This window comes from Neomonachus schauinslandi, chromosome X (assembly GCF_002201575.2).
Source record: "Neomonachus schauinslandi chromosome X, ASM220157v2, whole genome shotgun sequence".
Classification (NCBI taxonomy): Eukaryota; Metazoa; Chordata; class Mammalia; order Carnivora; family Phocidae; genus Neomonachus; species Neomonachus schauinslandi.
Genome location: NC_058419.1, coordinates 17,743,159 through 17,770,488, shown reverse-complemented (window position 1 = coordinate 17,770,488; position 27,330 = coordinate 17,743,159). Strand labels below are relative to the sequence as shown.

General features: G+C 45.1%; 1 protein-coding gene across 1 annotated transcript in view; it reads right to left on the bottom strand.

Annotated features, from left to right (window-relative positions):
* Positions 1 to 3,155: 3,155 nt before the first annotated feature.
* GPC4 (glypican 4) overlaps positions 3,156 to 27,330 on the bottom strand; it is a 105,659-nt gene continuing 81,484 nt past the window's right edge. Inside the window, exons 3-9 of the mRNA XM_021684290.1 lie at positions 22,852 to 23,243; positions 11,749 to 11,914; positions 6,923 to 7,053; positions 6,638 to 6,784; positions 5,732 to 5,868; positions 4,912 to 5,087; positions 3,156 to 4,804 (exon numbers count right to left, since the gene is read on the bottom strand). Coding sequence (XP_021539965.1) covers positions 4,602 to 4,804; positions 4,912 to 5,087; positions 5,732 to 5,868; positions 6,638 to 6,784; positions 6,923 to 7,053; positions 11,749 to 11,914; positions 22,852 to 23,243 — 1,352 coding nt within the window. The 3' untranslated portion in view covers positions 3,156 to 4,601. The remainder of the gene's footprint in view (positions 4,805 to 4,911; positions 5,088 to 5,731; positions 5,869 to 6,637; positions 6,785 to 6,922; positions 7,054 to 11,748; positions 11,915 to 22,851; positions 23,244 to 27,330) is intronic.

Genomic DNA, 27,330 nt, shown 5'->3' with positions numbered 1-27,330 from the left:
CAAACACTGGAGAATAATACCTTAAAACCCCTTAGAAAAGCATTGCGGGCATCACACACGCTTTCTCTTCATTCTTTAACCAGACCGGTCAACTCTCATCAGCTTTTACCCGGCAGGATTGATGCATGAAAACTTTTTGCTTTCCAACAATCCTGCCTTTTCCCAGGATTCCTCATCTATCTTTAAGAACTGTCAAAAGTAAAATGTGCATTTAATGCCACATGTGGACACTCTTGCTGAGAAATGGATTCCTCTAGATTTTATGGACTAACGTGTCTCCAAACACTGATGAATAAAAATTCAACCTTACATGACAACTGAACTCTGACAATCATTTACATATTCTAATGGCTCGCTGGCCATCGGACAGATCATTCATATGGTGACTGAGAAGATCTAGGTATGCATTTCCCACTATTCTCATCTCCACCCTGCGTGATGCAGCTGCGGCTTCAAGTCCTCTTGGCTTGAGGAAACATTAAGAGTACATTATTCTAGGGCGCCTGGGTGGCACAGTGGGCTAAGCATCTGACTCTTGGTTTTGCCTCAGGTTGTGATCTCAGGGTCGTGAGATCGAGCCCGGCATCGGGCTCCATGCTGGGCGTGGAGTCTGCTTAAGATTCTCTCTCCCTCTCCCTCTGCCCCTCCCACCACATACTCTCACTCTCTCAAATAAACCTTAAAAAAAATGGAGTACATTATTCTAATAGGAGTCATTTCCGGGGTACATTTCCTTTGGCCCATTCCCAATCATTAACAGTGGTGTTCATGTGCTGTGTTCTAAGAGGATCTTCCCAGTTGCTTTGGCCAGTCAGTATCTTCTTCACTGATGAGGATATGGAGACAAACTACCAGGAACGAATCTTAATGTGAACAGACGGTATCCTAGTGATGCACCCCGGGATTATAGCCCGATAACGCCAACCGCTCCTCATTCAAGATTGGCTTCTTGAAAGAAAAAAAAAAATCACCTCGATTCAGCTGGGCCAAAATACAGTAAAAATCCCAAGTCGGGTACCACTGAGCGACCATGCCTTTAGAATGGGACTCCACATCTTTAGGGATCCCTCAATAATGTAATTGACCAAAAAAAAGGGGGGGGAAATCTCTACTCATATTTGCTTCCACATGCATAAGGAAACTTTGGAAGAAGCCAAAGTGTGTGTGTGTGTGTGTGTGTGTGTGTGTGTGTATAATCAACTAATAATTTAGTGAATTTAGAGTATGGGGTAACTGGACAGGTTGGATGGGGGAACAGGAGGGAAACTTTCACTCTATACCTTTATGTAGCTTTTGGTTTTTAAACCCTGTCATAACATTACCTAATGAAAAGCTAAATTAGACAAGTAAATATTACATGGATTGGCCTTACTGATGGGCTGGTATTCCTAGATTACCACAGGTTATCTTTCAGAGATTTTTCACCTCTGTAAGGGCTTCCAGAAGAAAATAACTAGAAGAGGTTAAAAGTAGAAACTGAACTTGTACAATAAAGTGTATCCCAGAACGCACAGCTATATTTTCCCCACGAGGTTCTAAGTTGAAAAAACAGTTCTCAGTCCTTGTTCCCTTATTTCAAGGAAGAGAGAAAGTTGTATTTGGTAGTTGGGCATTTGTTCGAGAATGAGAAGGCACACGTGCAGGCCTCCTCTCGCAGATCCGGTCACTGACTTGCCACCCTTTAGCTCTGCAAGTGGACGTATTCTGCAGACACCAAAGGGCAAGCAGAATTTTGCATAGCATCACCAACATCTATTTTCATGCCGGTTCTAGAATCACAAATGACAAATTCTTCTTCACGTAAGCTGTCAGATTTCTAACACGCAGGAACGAAAGTTTTACAATGCACATCAATGCTTTGTACTTTGTCTTTTATCAAATAGTAGGTGCTAATTACGGACTGTTTTTGAAATAAAATGTAAATCGAAGAGTCGTTAAAATGTTTTTTTCTTAAGGTACAGGGTGGTGAAGTGTTGGAAAGAAAAAATAATTTCCAAATGACTTTGTAAAACACAGTCACATGCTATTAACTGAGACTTTGGGAAAGTCAGGTCTACCAACAAAGCTTTTATTCTACCTCATACTCTGAACTCTTAAGATTTTAGAATATTCAACTTGCCTTTATTCTTTTTTGGGGGGGACGTGGTGCAATGGTGAGCCTGCCGGCTGGTTAGAAGCCAAGAGTTACCCAGTCAGATCTGAATGGAAAAATCTATGATTTGTTTATTTCATAGTTCAAGTTCAAAAGCAAGAGACAATTTAAATAATAAAAGGGTAACAGGAAAAAATGCAAAGAAAGAAAACAGTGAGAGTCCAGAAGAACCTTCAAGAATATTTAATTCGGAAAATGTTATTGGTGTAGAGAAGCTGACTGAAAGAAAACAGCTGGGCAGAGTTCAAGGTTTTAAATTAAAAACAATCTCACAAGGTCTACGGGGATAACTCTTTGAGCCACATTTTGGAGACCAGATTGATTTCTACCAAGTCAAAGTAATAGCAGTCTAAGCTAAAAAGGAAATTCCTCACAACTGAGGTAGTTACTAAGTATCAGCACATTTTCCAAGTTCTCACAAGGCAGCTTAGCTATTTACAATCCATTTTTCCTCATACATAAATGGAGCACCTTTTCAATTTTAGGTCTTCTGTGATTTGTTTAAAAAAAAAAACAAACACTTATACACACCAGCCAGAATATGCCTATTTTATTAACATCATGCTTTAATAAATAACTGGCTACTTCTAATAAAATTAAGCCTCTGTTTACAACAGCCCCCAATATTCCATGTTGACCATTCTTGCAGAATTTGGTGTGAAAAGCTGAATGAAATGTAGACCCTGAGCTATCAAGTAATTACGTTTCAATATAAAAATAGAGAATTAGTCTTACAACCAAAGATGGAACAGGAACACAAACCACCTCTCTGTGGGTGTTAGCTTCTGTGGAATCGGAGATCTCAATGGCTGTCTCAAGCAGGAAGAGACTTGCAGGGTTTTCTCTTTTTGAAGACTTTTTGGGAACTCCTTTTTAAAGGGAGCTGTTACCTTCTCATAGTTTTAGAAGCTGTCATTTGGTAAGGATACAAGGAACGGGGTCCTAAGGGGCCAAGGCAGTTGTCTTTGGCCTGGGACAACAGTTATGGCCTTTGCCAGATCCCCCCACCCACCCCCACCCCCACCCCGGAATTGTGGCTAAGGGTCACAGCTAAGCTATTGCCTTCTGGGCTCTCTACTCCCTCCTGTCCCCCTCCAAACAACAACAACACGTGAAAAAAGTCTGGACACCCAGATCCCCGCCAAGCGGACTTCTTGGCTGATAGGGTAGCACACGGCTGTGAACCACAGCAAGCCCTTTGCCTTTCTGATCAGAGGCGCCCGGGCAAGACGACTCAAGTAGGAGGACACTTTAGCAATCTTGTTTTACAAAAACTGGGATCCAAAACCAAATGCAAAGACGACAACTTTGCTGGAGGAGTGTGGACAGCTATTCGGTGAGCCCAGACTGTACCCCGGTTCTGGTTAGCCCCCAGACAGTTCCCTATTCTATAAGGTGGGGTGTGAAATCTGGTATGCTGTAACAAGGGGGACCAAATGAACTCCCTGGTCACTTATTTCTGCCATCGGGATAGGAAGTCAAAGCAGGTCAGTGTGGACATGAAGACCAGCACACAGCGGCTTGCTAACTTGCCTGGATAAGACAGAAAAAGACAAAAACCCACCCCCAAACTAAGTGTGAACGTGTGATAACTTCGGCATCCTGAATGCTTTCTATATTTCTAGGGAGAGTGTACCGAAAAAGAATCTTCTTCTAAATGGGCGCCGCTCTAAGTATAAGCGGGTTCGAGAAATGGACCTGTGACCTTAGTTTATATAATTCAATTCAACCAAGACGGGTATAGTCTGCAGTCTCCTCCAGTCCCTGGCTATCAATGAAGTAGAGCCTTCTTCTGGTATCGATGCCTGAATACAACCTACCAAGTGGCTCAGAAGCCCCCCTGTGCCTTCACATTCTGTCCTACCTTAACAATAATAAAAAACAAAATCACATCCGCTCCTCTCCAGATAAGGCAACTAAAACAACAGGGATAAATGGAAATTTTACTGCTTGCTGGGCTTTTTCTTTTAATAAGATAACATGATAAATAAAACCTGCTTCTGTACAGCTATTTAATATTTCAGAAATACGTACATGTTACATGCCAAGAAAGGACCCTGGTTTTCTTGTAAGAAACAAGGTGAGATCATAATTGAAGGGAAAAAAAAAAACCACCCACAAACAAAAAGAAAAAAAAACAAAACAAACAAGAGCGATAAAATCACAAATGCACAACTAACTACAGTTCTGTACCTACACTGTCAGCCACGTTTAACATGATGCGGGGGGCGGGGGGCGCCAGGAACCGCCTTTATACATCCAAGTCCCTTTCCCCCCCTCGCAAAACTGAATGAGAACACAAAGTCGGCATTTTTTTTAAACCAGTGGCCACATAGTAAAAACTGTACATCATTGTCCATTCATTTAAAAAGCAAAGTCACTAGGATGGTATAAAAGTGATAACTGGTGCCTTTTTAACTTTTTGAAGAAAACTCGCTAAGGTTCAGAATTATCTGCACTCTCTCTGCATGACCAGGAGCACGATGCAGAAGGCGGCGAGGAGGGAGGGCTGCGCCCGCACAAAGCCACCAGCGCTGCCGGCCTGATCGTTGGCGCTCTTCCCGGAGGGCTCGGTGGCGTTGTGCTCCAACTCCGAGGGGCACTGCTGGTACTCGCAACCGCTACCGCTTCCCTCCCCACTGCTCTCGTCACCTATTTAAAAAAAAAAAAAAAAAAAAAGGAAGAGAGATTTCATTCCGCTCGTTCTCTTCACACAGCGTACGAGAGCAACGTGTAAGTTTCAAACCACAAATGCTTACTGATGTCAAAGAAGTCCACATCGTTCCCATTGTAAGCATTCTTCATTTTACTGGTCATAACCCGAAGAGCCATGATCTGGCGAAGGATCAGTATGTCCGGTTTGCTGGTGTCCACCTGGACCTCCGGATTGTTGCCCTGGTTGGCTAAGCCATTTCCCGTCACCGCGAACAGGTATCTGAAATGAAAAATGACTCTGCTAAGATGATCGGTAAAGCTCAAAGTGGCCAAAGATCAGAGAATTCTGCCTCAATTCTAGTAGTCCTACTGAGTGCAATTCAGGGGAAAGTGCTCCCATTTCTTGTTTCTCCGCTTTGACGGGGACCTTTTGGAATGCTACCCCTTTTACGGAGGTTGGTGGGTCAGAGTCAAGGGCCGATACAGCAGGGACTTAGCAAAGTTACTTGAGTGTGGAGGGCAGTGAGACAAGGTATCACCCAAGAAGAGAACGAGGCCTTTGGGGGAACTGCAGCTTTAGGGGGCCAGGCCGGTGGGCCGAGAACCACAGGCATTAAATCCTGGAAAGACGAGGCTACTGGAACAGCCTGACCCCGGGCTGCAGCCCTCGTGCTGGACCAGAGCCACCATCGCACACTTCCGGCCCAGGACTCCCCAGCAAGCAGCTGGGTGCCTTCCCGAGGCTTGCGGGACAAAGGCCGTTCCTTAGACCGTCTAGAAGCCATCCACGCTGTTGCTACCTACCGTCCGGTGCTTCGTGATGCCTCCCTCGAGTGACTACTGAGCAACCGCCGTCTGACCCATGCTCCCCCTCCCCGGGGCAGGCGGGAAGGGAGCCCGCCAGCCCGCTCGCCCGAGCCTAACCTGCTCTTGCCCTTCCCGTCCCAGCAGTCGTCCTCGTTCCCGTTCCCAGCGGCCATTCTCCCATCACTGCACACACTGCTGGGCAGAGAGGACCAGAACTTCTTGGCCTGTTTCAGCTTCTCCTTGACATCAGTAACCTCATTAGCAGGGGCGGGGGGGGGGGGGGAAAGAAAGACCTCTGTAAAAACACACAACTGCCTACAGATATGTCTTCTGATCATGTCTAAAGTAGCTCCAGAGCGCTATGCGATTCATTTTCAGCTTGAGTCACAAGAGAAAAATGCAGATCAAATCTATACAGAAAAGAACAAACTCGCTCAAATGAACTAACGGTTGGAACACAGGCCCTGAAGGAGTGGCCCCGATCCACCGGCCACTCTCCCTCTGTATTTACAGCTACCGTAACCTGAGGCCCGCCGGCCTCCGGGCCCCGTGGGTACGAGGAGAAGCCACCGTCTCCTCCCGTGAGGCTTTCCTCCTCTGGCTGCAGTGTCTATACCGCCTGCCACGGCGCCCCCTCCGGCCATGGCGCGTGCGGCTCGCTGCCAAGGGCAAAGCGGCTCGCTTCCAACCCCGTCCCCCAGGGGGTTCCTATTCATCCCCTTTGCTAGTGAAGCCCGGGGTCTCTGCTGCTCCCGCTGAACAAGGAGGAGTCTCATCGCTCTGTGCTCCCTATAATGGGCACAGTGATGCGCTCACAGGAGATGCGTCGCGTTTCCTAACGAAGTACGAACTTTATGAGCTAGAAAATGAGAGGCAGATTTATGGACATCCCCATGCAACCTGCTTGGAAAGTTTCACCTGAAAGACCCGCACTTGAAAGCCTTCCAACTAAAAATGCATTCGGAGCAAATGTTGTCAGTTCCTTGTCATTAAATGCGGCCGTTCCTGCGCCGAAGTGCTCACCAGTCGGTCCAAACTCGTGCCAGCTGCCGTGGTCGGGCGTTCCTCAGGGTGATACGGTCTGAAGCGGGCGCTGAAAGCCCCCTCGGAGATGGATCGGGAAATCCGGCCGGCCGGGAGGGGTTTGGGGGGTCCACATCCCTGGAAGACCTGCATTGAAGCGAACACAGTCCCATTAGGGAAGCTGGGTCCCAAGCCCCCCCCGGGGGGGGCAGGGGGAGGTGGGAAGAGGGGCGGTGGGGGAGGGAGGGCTCTGCTTCTCCTTGCCAGTTATCCTGCCTTCATTACCTTCTGAGACACTTGCACACTATTCTCCTGCATATTCATTATAGCATCGGAAATCTTCACATCGATGGGATCCATGACCGATTCGATGTTGAAAGGACCCTCAAGCCTCTCCGCCACCATCAGCATCGCATCTAATAGGACGTTTGGGGAAAAACAAAACAGCAGAAAAAGTAAACTGTTAGTTCGGCCTTGGGTCATCAGTCTGATTATCTTACTGCCTTTGTTTCCGGTGGGGGGTAGGGAAGAAGGCATGCATCATAATCAATTCATGTTTTTACGTCCGTTTCTATTACAGAAGCTGCATTTAGTCACCGTGTATTGCTAGCTCTCTAAAGTGTGAAACGGCCAGGTGAATGCTTTATTCCACAGCAAGGAAACCCAATCGGGAACGTTCTATTGTACTGATTATTCATTCCTCGTGTGTCGGTGGCTGTCACTGCAAGGCTCCGAGCTAGCTCCTGCTGACAAACCTAAGGCTGGGGGCAGAATAACACGCCACTTCTCCCAGTGACTTCCTAGGATCTTTTCATTTAGGTTCCATTTACAAGACTCAAAAACATAAATCCGTTAAAATCCTGGCATATCATTTCCTTTCTTTCATTTTTTAAATGAAACCCTTTCAGCTCCTTGAGCGCACAGTTGGAAAGTACAAATGACAGTGTTCCTAGGAATTCTAATGACTTTTCAAATAATGCAAATTTGAAAGATGCAATTTTGTATTAAGATAAACTTCCCATTTCAAACACAAGGGCCTCGAGTTAAAGCAAAACATGTGCCTCTTTTCATTCCGGTGAAAAGACAACACAAGACACAGTACACAAAAAGCCTGTGCTCACAGTGTGAGTCTCCGCGGATTACTCTGCGAGTCACCTTGGCCTTCTGGAGGAGTCTAGAATGTTTTAGTACACGTCGAATCTCTTAAACAAAATATGTGGTACTTGTTTTTCTGCCGTAGGTGTTTGTGGGGATTATGAGGCTTAGTATTCTTGCCTGATTATCCTGGTCAAAATTAGAGGAAACTGGAAATGAGGAAAAGGCTGCTTCACTCCTGGCAAGCACTGAACTCTTCAACTTGTTTGCTCTCCTTTCCACTCTGGTGCTTAAGGCCCGGCAGGGAAAGGATCGTTAGGCCCACATTATCTACAGCCTCCAGGTAGGCCAAGGACAGCTCCCCAGCAAGGAGGGCTAGTTTCCAGAAGACTATAGGCCCTTCTCGGAGAAGACTGCAGGCCACCACCATCTTCTACCTCAGCTTTCCGGTGCAAAGGAGTTTTGGCATCAGCCTGTCAATGAAATCCAATCTGCTCATCAACCTTTCACCTTCCACCTAGAACAGACGCAACACAACATCTGAAGGCGTGGGGGTCCTTTCTCTAAGCTGCAATTCCAATGTCACAAACCACAAATAGATTTCCGTGAAATGCATTTTTTTTTTTTTTAAATAACAAATAAAGTTTCAGATTGCATTGTGGTAAGCACCAATAAAGTGACGCTTCCAACCTCTAAGTAAAGACTGCCAGCATGAATATAGCATTGTACTAGAGGGGGAAAAATGCTTTTGATGTACTAGCAAAAGGAGACTTTTGTAAACAAGTGGAGCACAACGTCAGTGTGTTCATCATTGTCAAAGCATCAGGGCTGCCGCGTACAGAAAGCACATTCTTTGCAGAAGAAGTCGCTTGCTCCAAATAAAAATATTATGAATAGACAGATAATCAACATCCAAAATGCAGAGCTTTAAACAAGAAAAAGAAAAGAAAAGAAAACAGAGCATTTTGAAACTACTCATTCCCCTAGTGGCGAGGAAAGGCTGGATCACTAATATGTTTGTGAAAGGCTCAAAGGAAACATAAACCCGATTCTTCTGGCTGTTTGGCGTCTTTGTCAACTCTGGGACTGGAGGGAAGCCGGGCCTTTGTTGGGGCCGATGCCATGGCGTCCTGCGCAGGGCGGCTGAGGAATGCGCTGAGCAGCCTCCCGCCCCTGGGGGGAGTCCTGGTCGGCTCTCAACGAGCCCTGCCCTAGAAGCAGCCAGGCCTGAGGGAGATCCAAAGATGGTGGGTGTGGGGTTGTTTTTCTTCTGGTGGGTCTAGGCTAAAGGTCCCTCATTTCCGGGATAGCTGACGGGTCGCTGCCTCCTTCCAGCAGCCCCGACACCCCGACACCCCAACACCCCAACACGAAAGGCCTGTGACCTGAGTACGGTTGGCGTCAGGTGAATGTTAAGGCAACCACAGTGCATGATGGAAAACAAGGTGCCACCAAGCAGAATGTATGGTTCTCTAGAAACTGACTGTTCTGGGGGTGGCGGTGGGGAGTATTTGGTCGACCTTTTGAGGCAACCTCTTACAAAACCAAGTCCAGGGTGTTTCAACTATTTGGATCCATCTGGATCAAGGCTGACAACAATTCAAGAGAGGGAAAGGAGGCCACGGCAGCAAGAAGGCAGATGTGGAAAACTTAGCTTGAGTCTCTTCAAGTGCCTGGTCCAACCTCGGGCTCTCAGCGCTCAGGCTATGGGCACTGGGTCACCCCCACCCAGCCACAGAGCATCCCTCCCTTGTACCAGGCAAAGTGAATCCTTTCGCACTATGCCACCAATAACCACAAACCCCCATCTTCAGCCTCATGACCCACCGGGAAAACAAAAGGCAGTTTCCCGACTTAACCCCAAGATCTGATTTAAAGAAGTGGGGGGGAAAGCTCTTCGCCATTCATTAACTGCAGTCATTTAAAGGGGTAAGAAAAATTCTTTGCAAAGAAAAAAAAAAAAAAAAAAGGAACTTCAAGCAGAGGCATGTAAATTGGGACTGAATTCTACAACCACAGAGCAAATTAAACCCTGGTGAAAATTCATAAAAAAGCACTGGGGATTAACAATGTCTATTACTCCTGGCCTGTTAGATCAGCTTATGGGACATAAAGAATAAAATACCCATTAAAAATTAAGTTTAGATACAATTATATACCTCATCCCTCCAAAAAGGATCATTTCAAAGAACTGAAGAAAATGGATTGAGAAATCTGATCAATTTCCACTTGGGTTTAATTTTGTTTCTTGAAAGAGAGCAAATGTAGGTTTTAAAATTCTCAACAAGAACAACAGCAACTCACTCCTCCTTGCTTTAGAGTACCTGCTTGAAAACATTAATTAAGCAGGCCACAGTGTGGTTTTGATTTGATGTGGACCTGCAAACTCTTCAGAAAAATATGAAAAAAAAAAAAAAGCGCACAAGAGAATTTGTATTTTAATACAATGAGTTACAGTTTCTGCCAGACATGTTAGAATAAGAGAATAGTGCGAGGGACACGGCCCTCTGCACCTTACTCCTGATCGATCCATAGCAAAGTTGGCAAAACTCGAGGGCTGTCACTCCACACTGTGCTGTACAGTGAATTCTCCTCCTTTGCCCGGAGAACAAGTACATTAGATGCTATAAAATAAAAAGGCTAACCAACATTTACAAAAATGAATTTAGCAGAAGCGAACTGCAAATTTGGCAAGTGGGTGTGGGGGTGAGGGTAGGATTGAAAAAAGAGCAAAAACATCAACTTCAGATCTGGAAATGCCACGAGCTTTTCTTTCCTGGGGGAAATACTTTAAAGCAACAATTTCTCCCATGGCTTCCTTCTGGGCACGATGGGCCTCCGCTGCCCTGCCTTCCCTTTCACGGGACTCGGCTCTCCTGCGTGTAGATTTTCTCAGGTCTTCTCGCTTTGAGCTATTTAGGCTACAATTTTGCTGAAGTGCTTAATATTCACATCTTTTTTTATTCCTGTGTCAGTGTTCTCAAGAATCTGTTGGAGCCAATTTATTGATGCATTTTCAAACAGTTAATATGGTAATTAGCTCTCATGCAGACTAAAAAGCCTTCTCTCCAACACCAATCCCCCACCCCAAAGGTGCCAGCAAATTGCATACATGTTCCCATGATGTGAACAAATAAGTGAAAAACAGGTGCTTCTAAAGCCACTTACATTCTGCAATTACACAAACGTGACGGGGATGGGGGAAGAGCAAAGTCTGTTTTGTGAGCCATTAGCGCGCACGCGCGCGTCTGTGTGTGTGTGTGTGTGTGTGTGTGTGTGTGTGCGCGCGCGCGCACACGCGCGCGCAGTGCCAGCAGCACAGGGGACCAGGAGGTTTCAGGACTAAGCTGTGCATGAAGAGCACATCAACCAAGTCGATGGCCGGACATTTAAATGATCCTTAACTTGTCCTTTCCCACCGATGTTGATGAATCCTCTTGGAAAGTGGGGACCCCACTCACATTGCTGTCTGGATTCTGGGTGCCAGGGACCTGTGAGAATGCTTACCTGTAAAATGACTAGAGCAAAAGGGCCTCGTGCTCACCGGAGCAGTCAGTTACTGTTAAATCCTCTATAGAAAGAGAACCCCTAAAGTCCCCCCAATCCGGTTTCACTTGATTCAAATACCCAACGGGCATCCGGCCGGTGTGCGGAAGGCTCGGTCGCAGTGTGACAGAATGATTTCAAAGCTCAGTCAGTGATGGCCATACTCCAGCATTTACAGGGACATAGCCTATGATGCGTAACTAAAACGGACCTTTTGGGGGGGGAAGTGCCAAGAAGTCACATTCTCCTTATGACAACTTGCGATTCACCATGTCTGAGGTCTTCCGTAACACCACCACTTGTTCAAGGAACATTTACTTGTAGACTGGTGTGAACTTTGAGTACAGTGGGAACCCTGGCCAACAAGAAATAAGGAACAGAAGAACTTCCACAGACGGTAATTACAATATGCCCCGTGGCCGGAAGCTGAGCATTCTCCAGTGACGGAAACCCCTGCCTCGCTCACTCACCTATGAAATTGTTCCATTCAAACTCGAGATCCCCTTGGTTGGCCAGACAGCCTCTCATGATGTTCGAGCAGTAGTTGTAACACGGCTTCACACTCACGAGCCCCTGGCAGTGGGAGCAGTAAAGCATCTTCAGCAAGGCCTCGGCACACTGCGCTGTGGGACTGACCTAGTTTGGGGGAAGACAAAGACAACGTGGGGCAGTGATAACACAGACATTCCAAGTGCATCCAGTTGACCTTGAAGGTTTGGCCATGAATTGAACTTAAGAATGAGTTGTGATGGATCACACTTGAGCGGGCCTGGCCTGCTGCTTCTAGAGGAAGATTAGATAAAAGGAAGGGGTCTGCTGGGAAGAAGGTGGGTGGGTGGGGGTAGAGGCAAGAACACCGCTTGACCATAAATAACCCAGGTGCACATACTTCCCACCCTGTAGACTCCCATGCTTCCTCCATCCCGCTCCCCGCCGCCCCCTCAACACACACACACTCACTCTCACTCATTTTATGTGGCTCAGTTGTTCCAAAGTCCTCGTACACACACAGTTCCAGGATCAGCCAGGAGACACAGGAGTAGAGATGACCTTCTCCTGCCCACCGTGCATGGCCTGCTGTGGCCTCTACCATCACTGGGTCGGCCTGGACACTTAGCCCCCCCATCGAGGTGTAGCGGGGTACCTAGTGTGTACTCCCTTCTGTGCCCGTAGCTGTGCTGAAGGCCAAACTCAATGTATCCTACAGGCAAGAAGGTGAATACATTTAAACTTGGAGTGAGGTGAAGGGCTTCCAAGGCCTGGGAACAGTAAAGCAGAGTGCTCAGGGAACACTCGATGGAAGACAGGAGACTTCGGTGACACTGGGGAGAAAGGGTTGGATTTAATTGGCCCACTGAAGGGAGAACGCCCCCACCAGGGAGAACGCAGAGTGCCTGGGGTTGAGGAATTGTGGGAAAGACAGCTGGCTGCCCAGGAAGGAGCGTGTGCGTGGCCAGAACTGAAAGGCACGTGAAGACCAGGCAGAAACAGAGATACCATTCGGCAGGCCACAGGGGGCTACGAAAAGTTCACGAGGAAGGGAAGCAGCAAGGATAAACGTGGTACTGGCCGTCCTCGGCGGAGAAATGAGGCGTCGTGTCCTCTTTTCGCTTCCACCTGTCCTGCATCTTCATCAATGCTTAGAAAGGATCATGGCCAGCCATCACTCATGGGCAGCTAACCCAAGGTTTCTGTCTTCTTGTTCTCTCTGCCCCGCCCTCTGCTTTCTGAGTCACTATCGGAGGATTAGTGCGTTCCTCTCTATCAGCACCAACCAGTGTTCCGAGCAAACTTTCCAAAGCAGATACCGGGGCAGGGAACAGATGCTGGGATGCACTTCACCTGCTCTGGAGTGTGACTTTGGAGACCGCTTATCAACAGTAGCCTTAGGAACAGGAACGAGGGATTAGAACTGTCAGGAAGAAAACTTAACACCACTGTGCTCCTATCTGATGTACACACACACACCGCCTCTTATCCCCACCAGAACTCTGGCCTCCAACAACAAGCTGGTAATTGTGTATGTCAAAGTCAACATCCCCTCCCAAGAATTAGGACCTTGCCGCAGTTTTTAACTGAGCCCAAATTAGTCCTTTTCACTGTGCTTTAATGGGCAGTGACATCTTGGCTACCCAATATCCTGGGGGGATGGCCAGTCTGGAGGGCTAGATTTTCTGGATAGCTAAAAGTCCAATCTTTTAAAGTCATCGATAGTTAGGACTTCAATACCTGTCTGCCCCACCCCCTCACTTTACAGATGAGCACGCAAGCCTGGAGAGAGGAGGTGGCTGGAGAATGCCAGGATCACAGAAGTCAGAGCTGGGACGGGCCTTAGAAGTCACATCGTCCGGCTCTCCCATTTAAGACACAAGAAAAGCAAGGCCACACAGATGAACGGACTTGCTGACGGTGCCCCCGCTACATCGGATTCTAGCACTGCACCTTATCAAACATTGCCCAGAGAGCTCACGGTTCCCGGCCTTCTCCAACACAGGCCGTGAACCCTCATCTTAGGCACACTTGTTTCCCTCTGTAGTTTGGCTCCACATTGATGATACCCCTAACTGGCTGTATTGCAGAGAGGCGAAGGGTTAGTACGTAAATGCCTATGAGAAATCGGATTACAGCCTGTGGCATTTGTTGAATATTATGCTTCAGCGGAAACCATGCCCTACTACGGAAACATGTACAAAGCTCAAGTGTCAACAAATAGTTACTGAGCACCTATCTCGTGTTGGGGATTATTCTGGAATGTACTTGTGATTAGGTAGCAAGTAGGAATCTCTGTATTAGAGTAGGGAACCTGCTCTCAAAAGCACAAACACATTCCAAAATGGTATGGGCTTTTAGGAAATAAGCCAAAATCTAAAACACAATAATCTATTTGACAAACTTCCCCCCACCCCCAAAAAAGACCTTTCCGTTTGTTTTCTTTTCTTAACTCTCTCCAAGGTCAGCTCCATTCTTTGTTCCATTGTAAGTCAAATCTGTGATGCAGCAGACCTGGTCTACTACACAGGGAGATGTCAGCTCAAGTTTTAAAGACCGGGACCAAACAAAATGACACAGAGTTTTATTAAAGGAAGATTATGAAGCTGGGTTTGGCTGACTTTTTCCACTTCATTCTCTGGCTAAGTGCTGGCTCATGCTCTGCACGTGACTGGTTGTCGAACTACTAAAAAGGATCACCAAGAACTCAGCTATAACATGCTATGGAAATACTAGATACCAGAACTGAGAAGAGAGATGGCCAAGTTCTAAGAAAACCACAATGGGCAAGGACATGAGCAATACCCAGGCTGGAGAAAATCAAACGGAGTCTTTGTGGTCTCAGGACCACTACTGAGACCGCTATGTGCAACTTCACATTATTCAGACTTGAGAAACAAAACCCTTGCGTGGGAATGAGGCCCTGGTACAGAGAATGGTTGGGTTTAAGATTTTATTTGAGAGAGAGCGCGCACACACACAAGGAAGGAGGAGGGGCAGAGGGAGAGGGAGAAGCAGGCTCCCCTTCTGAGCAGGGAGTCCGACATGGGGCTCTATCCCAGGACCCCAAGATCATGATCCGAACTGAAGGCAGACACTTAACTGACTGAGCCACCCAGGCGCCCCTAGAGAAGGGTTTTAACACAGTCAGGAAAAGGAAAGAAACAGGCGTCCCCTGCAATGCTCAGCCCCCCAGAGGAAGTACCAATAACGTGACCATTCCCCAGGCCTTCGGTCCCCACTCTCACGGACCCAACCAAGCTCAGGATGGTGAACCCAGGGTGCCAAGGACCACTTCTCCGTTTTGGCTCTGGAGTACCCAGTGGAGAAACAAAATGGTTGCCTAGCTTTTGGAATTTTCAGGGGCTTTGTTCCGGGGCTTCATTTATTTTGAATACAAATTCAAGTTCAGGGGCACCTGGGTGGCTCAGTCAGTTGAGCATCTACCTTCGGCTCAGGTCACGATCCCGGGGTCCTGGGATCAAGCCCCATGTCAGGCTCCCTGCTCATCGGGAACTCTGCTTCTCCCTCTGCCTCTCTCCCCACTCGTGTGCAAGTGCTCTCTTTCTCAAACAAAAATCTTAAAAAAAAATTTTTTTTTAAATTCAAGTTCATTCACATTCTACTCCCTCATAATCCTCAAAATCAATTGCTTCTTGAGTCCCTAAATAACTTACTTACTAAAGTACATTTACGTGGGGACCCAAGTCCAAGTGGTAGATCCTGCCCCGTGGGGATTAACACAAGGGGCAACTATACTCCAAGGTTGTCTTTTAATCCTCAATTCTATACTGATGCTCTATGGCATAACATGCCACTTAAAATATTCAACATAATTGTTCCTTTGGGTCATAGGTCCTCTTGACTAACATTTGAGGTCTTCCTTTTGTTTAGAAGGGTCTGTTGAGCCCTGATGCCGGAATCCTTGGGGCTGGGGTAGGAGTGGGAGTGGGGGGGTTATGATTGCTTTGATAAAAGGCACATTTTTCAAACCTCTCTTAGAGATTAGTTATTTCTCAAAATATTTAGAAGCAGAGGAGGGAAAACTGTACACTCCTCCCTTCCCCCTTCGAAGCACTAACACAAAGAATGGATCAATGGTCTCAGAAAAAAATGCTTATTTAGCTTCTCTGGTTTCATGATCATGCAGGGTCTTGATGTCAAAACTGAAGAGAAGAATATTCTGTTCTATGTCAGAATTACCTGTCTACTGATAGCTTTTAATGGATTTTATTGATATATAAGATACAGTTACAAGGTATTTACTATGTGCCAGGATCTCTTCTAAGTACTTTGCATGTATTAACTCATTTAAGCCTCCCCATAATCATATGAGAGGCATATTATCAATTCATTTCACACATGCGAAAGTAGAGGTCAAAAGAGATTAAGGGACTCAGACAAGATCTTCAAGGGAATGGCCAAGATTTGAAAGTAGGCATTTTGGTTCTAGAGCATGTACACTCAGCTTCCTTGATGTGTATCAGAGTGGCTTCTTTTGAGGAACATTACAGTAAAAGAAACTTGAGGGGAGCACAGGAAGCTTGGTCCTTTCCCCACAGCGCCCCAGACCTAGCAAAGGGGATCCACGCACAGCAAATGCTCAGCTATGAGGCTGGATGGTTTTCTGGTGAGAATTTGCAGTTTTCAAATGTAGTGACCAAATGAAACCATTTTTACGTTGGAGGGCAAGTTAGGATTCATCCACATGGTGGATGTGCTTGACCAGACCCTTCGATGAAATGACATACTGTTTAATGAACAACAAGGACTTCCTCAGCCATTGCTCTATCTTCACAATAGGTCGAGATGGCACAGGGGCAAGGGAAAAAAATATATATATACCACCCACCGGCCCCTGCTCACGAAGAATTCAAAAGCTCCAGTAAACACTGCTGCACATGGAGGAAAAAAGAGCTCACTTAAACAAAAGAACACCAGAAAACAATACACACATTTTACCAAAGTTTTAACATTTTTAAAGAATTATGGCTAAATGTAGCAGAGATGATCAATTTCTACTAGGAAATGGGATATTATGTAAGAAAAAGGTCTGACATCACTTACGTGAGAATGAGGTGGTCTGACTTGTTTAGTTTTGGAGGACAGTATGGTAGAAAGGGGACATCATCTGGACTCAACACTTCTATACGCCCTCAAATCAAAATCTATCTGAGTTACTGACCCATAATGACAAGATATTAATAGCCAACTTCCAAGTCTTATAAAATCCTTCAAGACTGACAAGGATCTTTCTAAACACTGAAGTGCCTTAGGATTTTAGGAGGCTGTCTGTGTTTCATGGTAAAAGTCAGTGGGGGGGTGTGTGGAGGGGAATCCTCATTTCCCTTTTGTAGGATACTCATTCCTGCCACCCGATATACATCTGACATTGACATCTGCATGCCATTTCTACTATAAAAAGCCTTTGCAGAAAAGGCCCCTTCTCTGCAAAGACTCTTTTAATATAGATCGAGACTTCCTACTCAATAACCTGCATTTTCCAAACACCACATTGAAAACTACTGCAAGCAGCCTGAAAAAAGAAAACTGCTGGAGAAGAACTCTTCATGCAGCCTGGATTTCATTTCGGTGATTCCGGACGAACCTTAAGCCACACTACACAGTGATGGCAGTCAACATGCTGCACTCAAGTTAAAAACACATTTCCTTTTACTTTATTCCAGTCCCTAACATACATTTGCTGCAAGATTTTTTTTTTGGTCTGCAAAGCCAACTGCACCAAACAAACAAAAAGACCTAGATTTTATCTGTTGCTTGGTAACATAAGCACCCAATAAAAATAAGGGGAAATATTTCCCAAAATTATGATTAAAAAAAGATAGGAAACCCAAACATGTTGTGAGATGTGATGAGTTTATTCAACAACTTCCTAGGGTTTTTTGGGTTTTTTTAAAGATTTTATTTGAGAGAGAGAGATTGAGAGAGAGAGAGCGCGAGCGAACATGAGTGGGGGCGGGGGGGGGGGCAGAGGGAGAGGGAGAAGCAGACTCCCCGCTGAGCAGGGAGCCCGATGCGGGACTTGATCCCAGGACCCTGGGATCACAACCTGAGCCGAAGGCAGACGCTTCACCGACTAAGCCACCCAGGCGCCACAACAACATCCTGGTCTGAATTCACTGCACACACAAAAAGAAAGAAGGATGAGATGTTCCTATTCCCGAGAACAGAATTTTCAAGACATAACAAAATATGTGGAACAAACCAGGGCCCGTTCAGGAATATTTGTTGATGCACTGTCGATAAAACTGAAGCAACACTGTGTTAACCTCCTTGCAGAGGGCTCGATTTTTGTTCTGAGAGCATGCCGTCTCAAGTCCTTAACACTTTCCACGCTCCTGCTGTCCCACTTCATCCCCCACTGTCAGCTACAGTCCCACCTTCCTCTTCACAATTCGAGTTGTTTAAGGTGGTGAGTGTAAACAAATATTCAGGGTTGAACAAGTGTCTACACCTAGCTTCTTAAAAGCTTTTTGGACAGACCTTTATTAGAATTTACATTTATAATGATGCAGGAAATGGCAAGATCATTTGTGCAGTCCTCTTGCAGGTGTCAGGGCATTGTGAACAGACAAAATTGAAGGGGGGCAATGGAAATTGTTCTCGAGGCAGGACAATCACTTAGATATCACAATGGTGAGGCACTGCTTTCTAATTATAGCCCCTGGAGTTTGGGGTGGGGGTGTGGACACAGTCCCATTATGTCAGTGTTAATTGAAACCATGAGAATGCAACTCTCTTTGGCATAGGAGCTATTCATTTTCATGGTGCATGTAACCACTCATGCATTTCTGAAAGACCACAACAGACTTCACCCTTCCAGGCAAAACTGCTGCTAGAGCAGGTCAGTAAGAAATGCATCATGAACCATGACATGTAACGAAGGACTAAGTCATACAGAGATGTGTAGTGCCAGGGTGCTCTTGGACCATTTGTTACCAATTAAAGGGACTTTTCTGCAGTTGGAATTGGAAAGCTCAGTGGAGTAAGCTGCAGTCACTGCAGGTTTGGCCCCAAAAATCTGAAGCAAGGCAAGTATACTTGGCCTAAGAAGTGACTTTCTCTTGAAGTAAGTTAAGCTTACTGGTGCTAATAGCCTCTAAAAGGCTTAGTGATAATCAAATCATTGCTCAGCATTTAACTACAACCCTTGTGTGGCAAAAGTAAGCTGGAAAAACAGGGCATCCACTTATGAAGAGAAAGTGGGAACGTGTTTGAGTTGAGTGTGCAGTAACTACCCCCAAGACCCCAGTGATTCTCATATTTGACTTTCAGAGACCTCTTTGTAGATGAGGTGGGTGAGGTGACTCTCTTTAATGAGGAAATATACTCTCCACTCTGAATGGTCTTTTCAAGCCCAAGGTAATTCATTCTACTGGACACCAAAAGGAGTGTCTATTTCTTGAGTTGCTCTAGTCCCACCTGCAGACACAACCCTTGGACAGCAACTGCAGACTTTGTTTCCAACATGCTCAATTTGAAGTAAGGGTTTTTTTGTTTTTTTTAAAGATTTTATTTATTTATTTGACAGAGAGAGACACAGCGAGAGAGGGAACACAAGCAGGGGGAGTGAGAGAGGGAGAAGCAGGCTTCCCGCCGAGCAGGGGACCCGACACAGGGCTCGATCCCAGGACCCTAGGATCATGACCCGAGCCGAAGGCAGACGCCTAACGACTGAGCCACCCAGGCGCCCCTTGAAATAAGGTTTTGATAGATCATTTACTGTCTTCCCCACACCACTGTATCTTAAATTAAAATTGGTTTATTTGGGAGTCATACTCCAGAAATTAACGTACTAAGTATTTTCTCAAATATCCAAGTATTCCTTAGATAATTCTAGGCAGAAACATTATATAGATGAGAGATTTTTCAATAATTTGAGTTTTAACTCCTTTAGAAATTGACCTGATACCTGAGTATCTTATCATTGTGTAATCTAGATAACATGACCCAACTTAGTTGAAGGGTTTGATTTCAAATCAGTCCTTAAGTCTAGAAGAAGCTCAGTAGGGAAGCAAAACATTATTAAAAAGCTTCCAGTTACAAATTCAACTTTTAAGTAGACATAAAAGAGTATTTTTAACTAAACAATTGGCAAGCAATGTCTACTCAAAGTAAATCAAGCCTTATAGCTTGTATTCATTGTATTCTCATGTTACTACGCAAACATCTCTTACACAGATATGAGAAAATACAATGAACGTAGAATACAGATCAATTCTGAAGCAAATTTAGGGTTATATTTAGAAAGGAACTTTCTCAAACAACCTAACAATACTAAGGCACACAGGAAATCTCTTGCTGGAAAAAAAATTCATACCAGAAGAAACACCAGAAATTGTGACTCTTTTGAGTCACATACTCTTTATTGTATAGTTAAGGGTGTTTGAATCGTTTATACAAAAGCCAATCTTATGGATTTCCCACCATGAATTCTGAGAACCATGTCAAGAAGAATGTGACACTGGGAAGCCACAACTCCTTCCTTCTCCCTACCCTGGGAGGTGGGCTGGAGTGGACAACCGCAAGCCTTTTTGCCCTTGATCTTCTAAATCTGCAATGAAGGGTCTCTAAAGCACTTCCTTGTTTCATCTACTGCCTTCAGCTGTGAGTTGGGAGGCTCTGGAATCTCAGTTCTCTAAGGGAGTTTCCAACCTAGCAAAGTGAGGCTAACCAGACTTCTGCCGGCCTGGTCCCTCTTCCCAAGAACTGAAAGGGAGATGGCTAATGGAAAACAACCATTTTCAGATGCTTGCAAAGGTCTTTCTACTTCTTGCCTTTCTCTTCCACACGAGTGTGCACGCACACACACACACACTCATTCAAACCACAGAGCAGCGCCTTTCCGCCTATTCAGCTGAGGATGAATGCAAGGACTCGATGAAGGAGGGCAGATGTTTTAGGTGAGCTACCATGTCAATAACTGTGATGTGGAATAACTGTGCCTTGTTTCAGGACTCTGACATGAGCATCTGCAAAATTCATAATGGTTGCTGAGGTTGGCAGAAGTTCAGGAATCAGATTATTCCTTTAATTATAACCATCACCCTCCCTACTTGCTCCCACCTACTCTCATATGCCCCAACAAATTTTTGCAAATTACAAGGAGAATTATCAGGAGGAAAAGGAGTCAACAAAAACATGCTGGAAAGAACTGTTGTTCCCTGAAAGTTTATGTGCCTGAAGATGAGAGAGAACATACAAACCTGCAATAATGACGATGACCAATCAACTAAGCCTCCTATCACCCAATCTTAGGATGAAATATCTTAGAAACACCTAATTTTTATGGTACACGATTCTTTAGAATCTTACCTTCACTGGGTTAATGTCTAAGTTTCCTCTCTAACTAGGGTAACCACGAAGCCTGGCCTGATCAGGACAAGCCTGGTTGCTTCTTCAAACTTAGTGGCACATGCTGTCTGGGTAAGACTGGTAAGAAGCACCTCTTGGTTTAGACAATAAGCATCCTGGTTTGGACAATAAATTATGTGGTCACCCGAACTCTAAATGAACTGATAGGCAATCAGACTGATAGCCCAGATGTTTGTATCGCTGTTCAGTTTTCGTTTTGACCATGCCCTCCAGTCCTCAAAACCACCAAATGGCCTCAGTAGGAGCTGCTGTCCTTCTGTCTGCAATTTTTTTTTAGCGAATGGACTACAATTTGGCTTTTCCTTTGAGGGCTGAAATGTAACAGCACCAAGATGAGTCTTCCAAAGGTAACTTGTCCCAGATTACGGTTTCTTTGCTGGTATTAAGTCATGGAAGGGTAGAGGCAGGAAGACCTTCCAGAAGTTTTCAAATTTCATTTTTTTCTGGGGGAGCAGGTTGTGAAGGAGCCATAGAACCTTTTCCCCCTTGAAATCTTGCTCAAAACTCTACTTTGAGGGGCACCTGGGTGGCTCAGTCAGTTTAAGTGTCCGATTTTTGATTTTGGCTCAGGTCACAATCTCAGGGTCGTGAGATCAAGCCCTGCGTCAGGCTCCGTGCTCCGCCGGGAGTCTGCTCCAGATTCTCTCTCCCTCTTCCTCCCCCTGCTTGCTCTCAAAATAGATAAATAAAATCTTAAAAAAAAAAAAAACCCTCTACTTTGAAAAGAGAGAAAAGCAAAGTTTCTCTGGTGCAGCCAGGAGGTAAAGTCACAGATGCAGAGTCTCGCTTACTAGAAGATTCCCCTCGTCTCCCTTGCCTCTCCTCAAGGAGGCCCCTGAAATACCTCCTTAAGCTGGCTTCAAAGAACATTGTCCAATTCCTTTAGCTTATAAATGAGGGAAATGTGCCTCATTTCAATCTGCTCTTGCTTACATATTACAATTTCATTCTCTCTATTGGTAACCCTATAAACAAAGCCGTAAGTCAAGAGCACGTGGCCCCCACTGTCATAAAAAGCTCTGCCTTCTAAAGAGCTCTGAGTGTACCTTAAAACAAGGAACCATGTACTAATGCATGTTCAATACTGCTCTAGACTGTAACTAGCAGGCCCAAACCTAGTCACTCAAAGCAACCAAATATGGAGCCTGTCTGCTGCTTTCTCTGGAGGGGAAGTAGAATAGGAGCTGAAAAGATACTAAACCAGGTTCCAAAGTGAACATGCATTCTGCTTCCAAGAATAGCTACCCAAGAAACCACTGCAAAGAACGATGTTATAGGATGATGTTCATCACAGCATGGTATCTAACTATAGGGCATATCTGTATCAGAATAAAGTGTGTGAGGGAAAGGCCAAGAGAAAGAAGACAGCAGAAGAGAAGAAAATGGTTACTGAGTCCATGGAATTCTACTCATTTTTCTACCTCCCAAACTTTCTTTGTTTAAATGTATTTATTTGAGAGAGAGCACGCACACACAAGCAAGAGGGGGAGATCTAGAGAGAGAGAGAGAGAACCCCAAGCAGACTCCCTACTGAGCATGGAGCCCGCCCTGGGGCTCCATCCCATGACCCTGAGATCACGACCTGAATCGAAATCAAAAGTCTGACGCCCAACCGACTGCACCCCCCGCAAACTTTCTTTTAAAATGAAACAACAAAAACAAACACACAGGATGCAAAGAGCACTTACCACAGAGACTTTGCTCACTACATCCCTTGCGACCGCTAAGCCTTGAGCAAAAGTACGGGCAGCTACAAATGCACGCGTAACCTGAAGCTTCAGTTTCCGAGGGACGTCTCCGAAGGGCTTCAGCTGCTCGGTGTACTTGCTCACGCATTCCAGATACTCATCCGTGAAGTGGTACTGGGAGTTCACCAGGCGGAACATCCGCTCCAGAAGGCGAGCCCAGAAGTCACTTAGCATTTCTTCCAGGTTCACGCTTCCTGCCACGTAGTAGCGCTTCAGCTCTCCAAAGAGATCTTTAAATAGCTCAGAATTTTGCATGTATAAGCGGCCATAAGTCTTCACAAACATGTCATTCAGGGATTTCTCTGCATTTTCCAGTAGTTCTTTGAAGAATTCTAAAAACAAAACAAAAAAGGAAAAAAAAGGAAGAAAGGGTTTTCAGTAATTAAGTAACAAAGCATTTTTCAGGTCAGTTTGAAAACTGGAAAAAATATGACAAAATGAATTTGGAAAACACACTCGTATATAAGGTGGATTCCTTTTCGTGTCAATGAAAGGAAATCTAGGTCACGAGTCACAGTCACTTACACGTGTCTACACTTAAGAAAGGGGAAAAATGATTATTTTAGACCAACTTCCCAGTAGTCAATATAAAACATGCTTGTATGCGCGCGCGTGCACGCGCGCACACACACACACACACACACACACAGACACTTCTCTCATTCAGTCACAAGGTAAATAAAGAACTTGATAAAAATGGGTACATGAAATCTAAAACATGAGGTTTGCCAGAACTTTCTACTGCAAGAATCTAAACCAAAGCTAACAATGCCTCCTAACTGAAACCTGACACCAGGACAGGTATTTTCAAAACATGTTGTTTTACTTGGGCACAATTTTTTTTTTTTTTCTCCTTACATCTACGTAACATGCAAGAACACTGCTTGGGACATGCTGGAGGCCAAGAAACATAATGAAATACCACAAAAGCTAGCACTGGGGTTTTCTGAAAATAAGTTCTCAGGTGTTCCCTGTGAAAAATTGGGGTATCCAAGTTGACCTTGGGTTCTTAAAGGATTCATATGGTAACATCATGAGATTCTTTGGGGGTGGGGGTGGAGGTGGGGAGAGAGGGAAAGAAGGGAGAAGGGGGGGAGGGGGGTAGAGAGACGTGCAATGCCTAGCAGACTCAACCACAGATTTGGTATATTTACCGGACAACAGGGAAAATAACAGAAAAATACGTAAGAATACCTGGTTATTCCACCTTTACTTTCTGGCCTGAGTGTTAGAAGATTTTAATCTCTCAAGTACAAAGGGCAAATTAGTTTCTCCTGAAGCTTTTGTTAGGCAGTTCAAAGAAGAAAAGAGCTAATGGTGTATCTGTAACAATCATTCTTAATGAACCTATGGCTGGTATAAAAATAAACACTTCACGATATTAAGTTTACAAGCAGGAAATGTAATAAATACTAAAGCAAAATATAAGGACCACATCAATTAAGAAAGTGCCTCCAAGTGAACATGGAGCAGAAGAAAAAATCTGGTGCCTCCTTTGAAGCCAGAAGAACATTAGCAATCTTCTCAAAATGCAATAGCGAGACAAAGCCATTATCTTCTCATGTTGGGCGGGCAAATCAGAGGCTGAAAACTACTTCCCAATAGTTTCTCAAAACCTGCACTGGAAACGCTGAAGCCTTTTGGAGGCGATGCGTGTGACTGCTTCCTTCCAAGAGATTCCATACCTATGCCCCCAGCTCGTCAACCACATGGTGGCTTGAGCCTCAAGGTCCACAGTCTTCTGGGTTCCAGCTTTTCAAACTATGTGTTTTGTTTGCGGGGTATTTTTGTGGGGAGAGGAGCTCTTTCTTTTTCCTTTGAGTTTTGCTTGTTTTGTATTTCCTGGGCCCTCTTCAAGGAGACAAAGGGAAATGGATTCCCTCTGAAGAGCTAAAAAGGTTGGTGGTGGGGGAACGGGGACGCAAGTCAACTCCTCACCTCCATTACAAGTGCACAGCCTGGCGTTTTTGCCCAAGTTCTCTCCCCGGAAGAAGACCAGAAAGTACGCAAGGAGCTAGGGGAACCGTATGAAAAGCATTACTCAAATCAGGTACCTGAGAGGCCTCTAATTCTCTCCAAAATCCCAAGTGATTCTCAAGTGTGGTCCCACGACAGGCCAACATCAACACCACATCACCAGGGCACTTGTCAGAAATGCAAGTTCTTGGACCCCACCCTAAACCCACCGGATCAAAGACCCTGGGCATGGAGCCTAACCATCTGCGACTCTGCTTCCCCTAAGGTTTGAGAACTGCTGCTCTCGCCAAGGAAACGTGTCCCATTTCACTCCTCAATAGCAATCAACACCAGCTCGGGGCTGTGCTAAATATGAAGCATACGGGTTAAGCGTTTTAATTAGAGGAAAATGTCTTTCCAGTGACTTGGGTTTTTTTCCATTTTTTTCCTTGCATTCTTGGGTGTGATTTATGATGTTTTTTTGGGGGGGGGGAATTTTCTTTTGTGGAAGTCTCTCAACTGAGTGTCCAGATGCAGGTAGCACTTTTCTAGAATTCAAAGCTGGGGAGTGTTGGGGTACGAAGCGACCTGGAAATGCCATCTGGTCCACTTCCCATACCTTGCTCGAATCCCTAGCAGCCCTGCCAAGTGCTGCTGGTTTGTCTGGGACATAATAAAGAAGGTATGCTGAGTTGCGTTAGTATGTGTCCCGCAGGTTGCACACGTAGCTCTCACATGCTGGGAAACTAAAGCCTGGTCACTGAGATCAATATGCAAAGCCTTGTGTCAATCCACTGCTATTACTAGTTCACGATCCAAAAGAGAAGATTCCAAAGGCAACCACAGGTCCTTCCCTAATATTGGATTTTTATTATATTGCTCATAAAATTGGCACACATCATTTAGTGTAAAAGTAGGATGTCAGAAACTATTTGACTTGTGCTTTGATGACTCATTTAATAAATAACTCTGAATACTTACTTGCATTTCTAGTGAATGGCACCTACAGTTGTATAGGTTTTAAGGGTGGGGGCAGAGAGGCATTTCAGAGGTGTTTTAATTTAAAAAAGCTATACAATGTCAGAGTTCACTGTTTAAGCTTCAAAGTGCTCGAGGTCAAAGAAATGCTAAGACACTGAACATTTTATGGGAAAAAAATAAAAGTCTTAGAGTTCCTCATTCAGATCAAGAACCTATGGGTTGGTGTTACTCTGTATAACGTAGCTGCTTTGGAGTATAATTAAGAGGAGAATGGATTTCAAACCAGCATGCCCTCTGTCCAATACCATCATGGACCTTACTTTGTTTCCCATGACTCAAATTCTGTCTAGGAAGGGTGTGTGCGTGCGTGCTGTGTGTGATGTTAATTTAAACTTTAAGAGATTAGCTTGGTGCTACATACATACTCAATTCTAATTCCTTTGATTGTTCAGAAAATTGATTTCCTTTCTGACACACTTTAAAAGACTCTTTAGTATGGCCATATAAGTTGAAAATACAAAGATTGTTTGAGTGGGCTATATACAGAAATTCTGTAAAACTGATATAACAAGTTAAAATCTGATCACTGAATCCCTCCTAATGGCTATGCAATTTGACAAGTATGTACTGAGTGGCTATTATGGGCTCAAAGCAAAGCAAAGCACACAGTTTTACCACGCATCTTTTTTTTTTTTTTTAAAGATTTTATTTATTTATTTGACAGAGACACAGCGAGAGAGGGAACACAAGCAGGGGGAGTGGGAGAGGGAAAAGTAGGCTCCCCACGGAGCAGGGAGCCCGATGTGGGGCTCGATCCCAGGACCCTGGGATCATGACCTGAGCCGAAGGCAGATGCTTAACGACTGAGCCACCCAGGCGCCCCTTTACCACGCATCTTAACCTTCCTGCCCAATCAGACTATAATCAACATTCCCGAGAAGACAAATTTCCTTTGTCCAACTCACCTTTACTATACTGCCAACCCTCCACACATGGCTTTACGTGCACCAGAGATTTTTAAAGCACCTATAAAATCCTTAATCCTTCATTGCATATAGCAAGTTTTAAAATATTCATCTCTTTCGCCTACGGAAGTCAACAGAACAAAAGCCAAGGGACCTGAAGGATCCAAACTCCCTTCTCTTTAGACTTATTCAAACTATGCCTTTTGCCTCAGAGCCCTTGTAAGGATGGCAGATATAATTTAAATTCCAAAATCCATACCAGTTAGGTCCAATATCAACCAAAACATAATAATTTGCTGTAAGGAGAAGAAAGGAGAAGGGGGGGAGCTTTTACATCTGCTCCTCCTATCAAACTAGCAGCTTTCACACGTTCGTGTATAACTCTTTTGCATCCCCACTCCTCCCTTTCTTCCTAGGACACTTTCTTCTCAATGAGGAATAGAGCAAAATTAGACATTCGGGCCCCGGTCCCGGTGCCGGCCATCAGTAGCAACTTCACTAATCACTGTAATGTTCA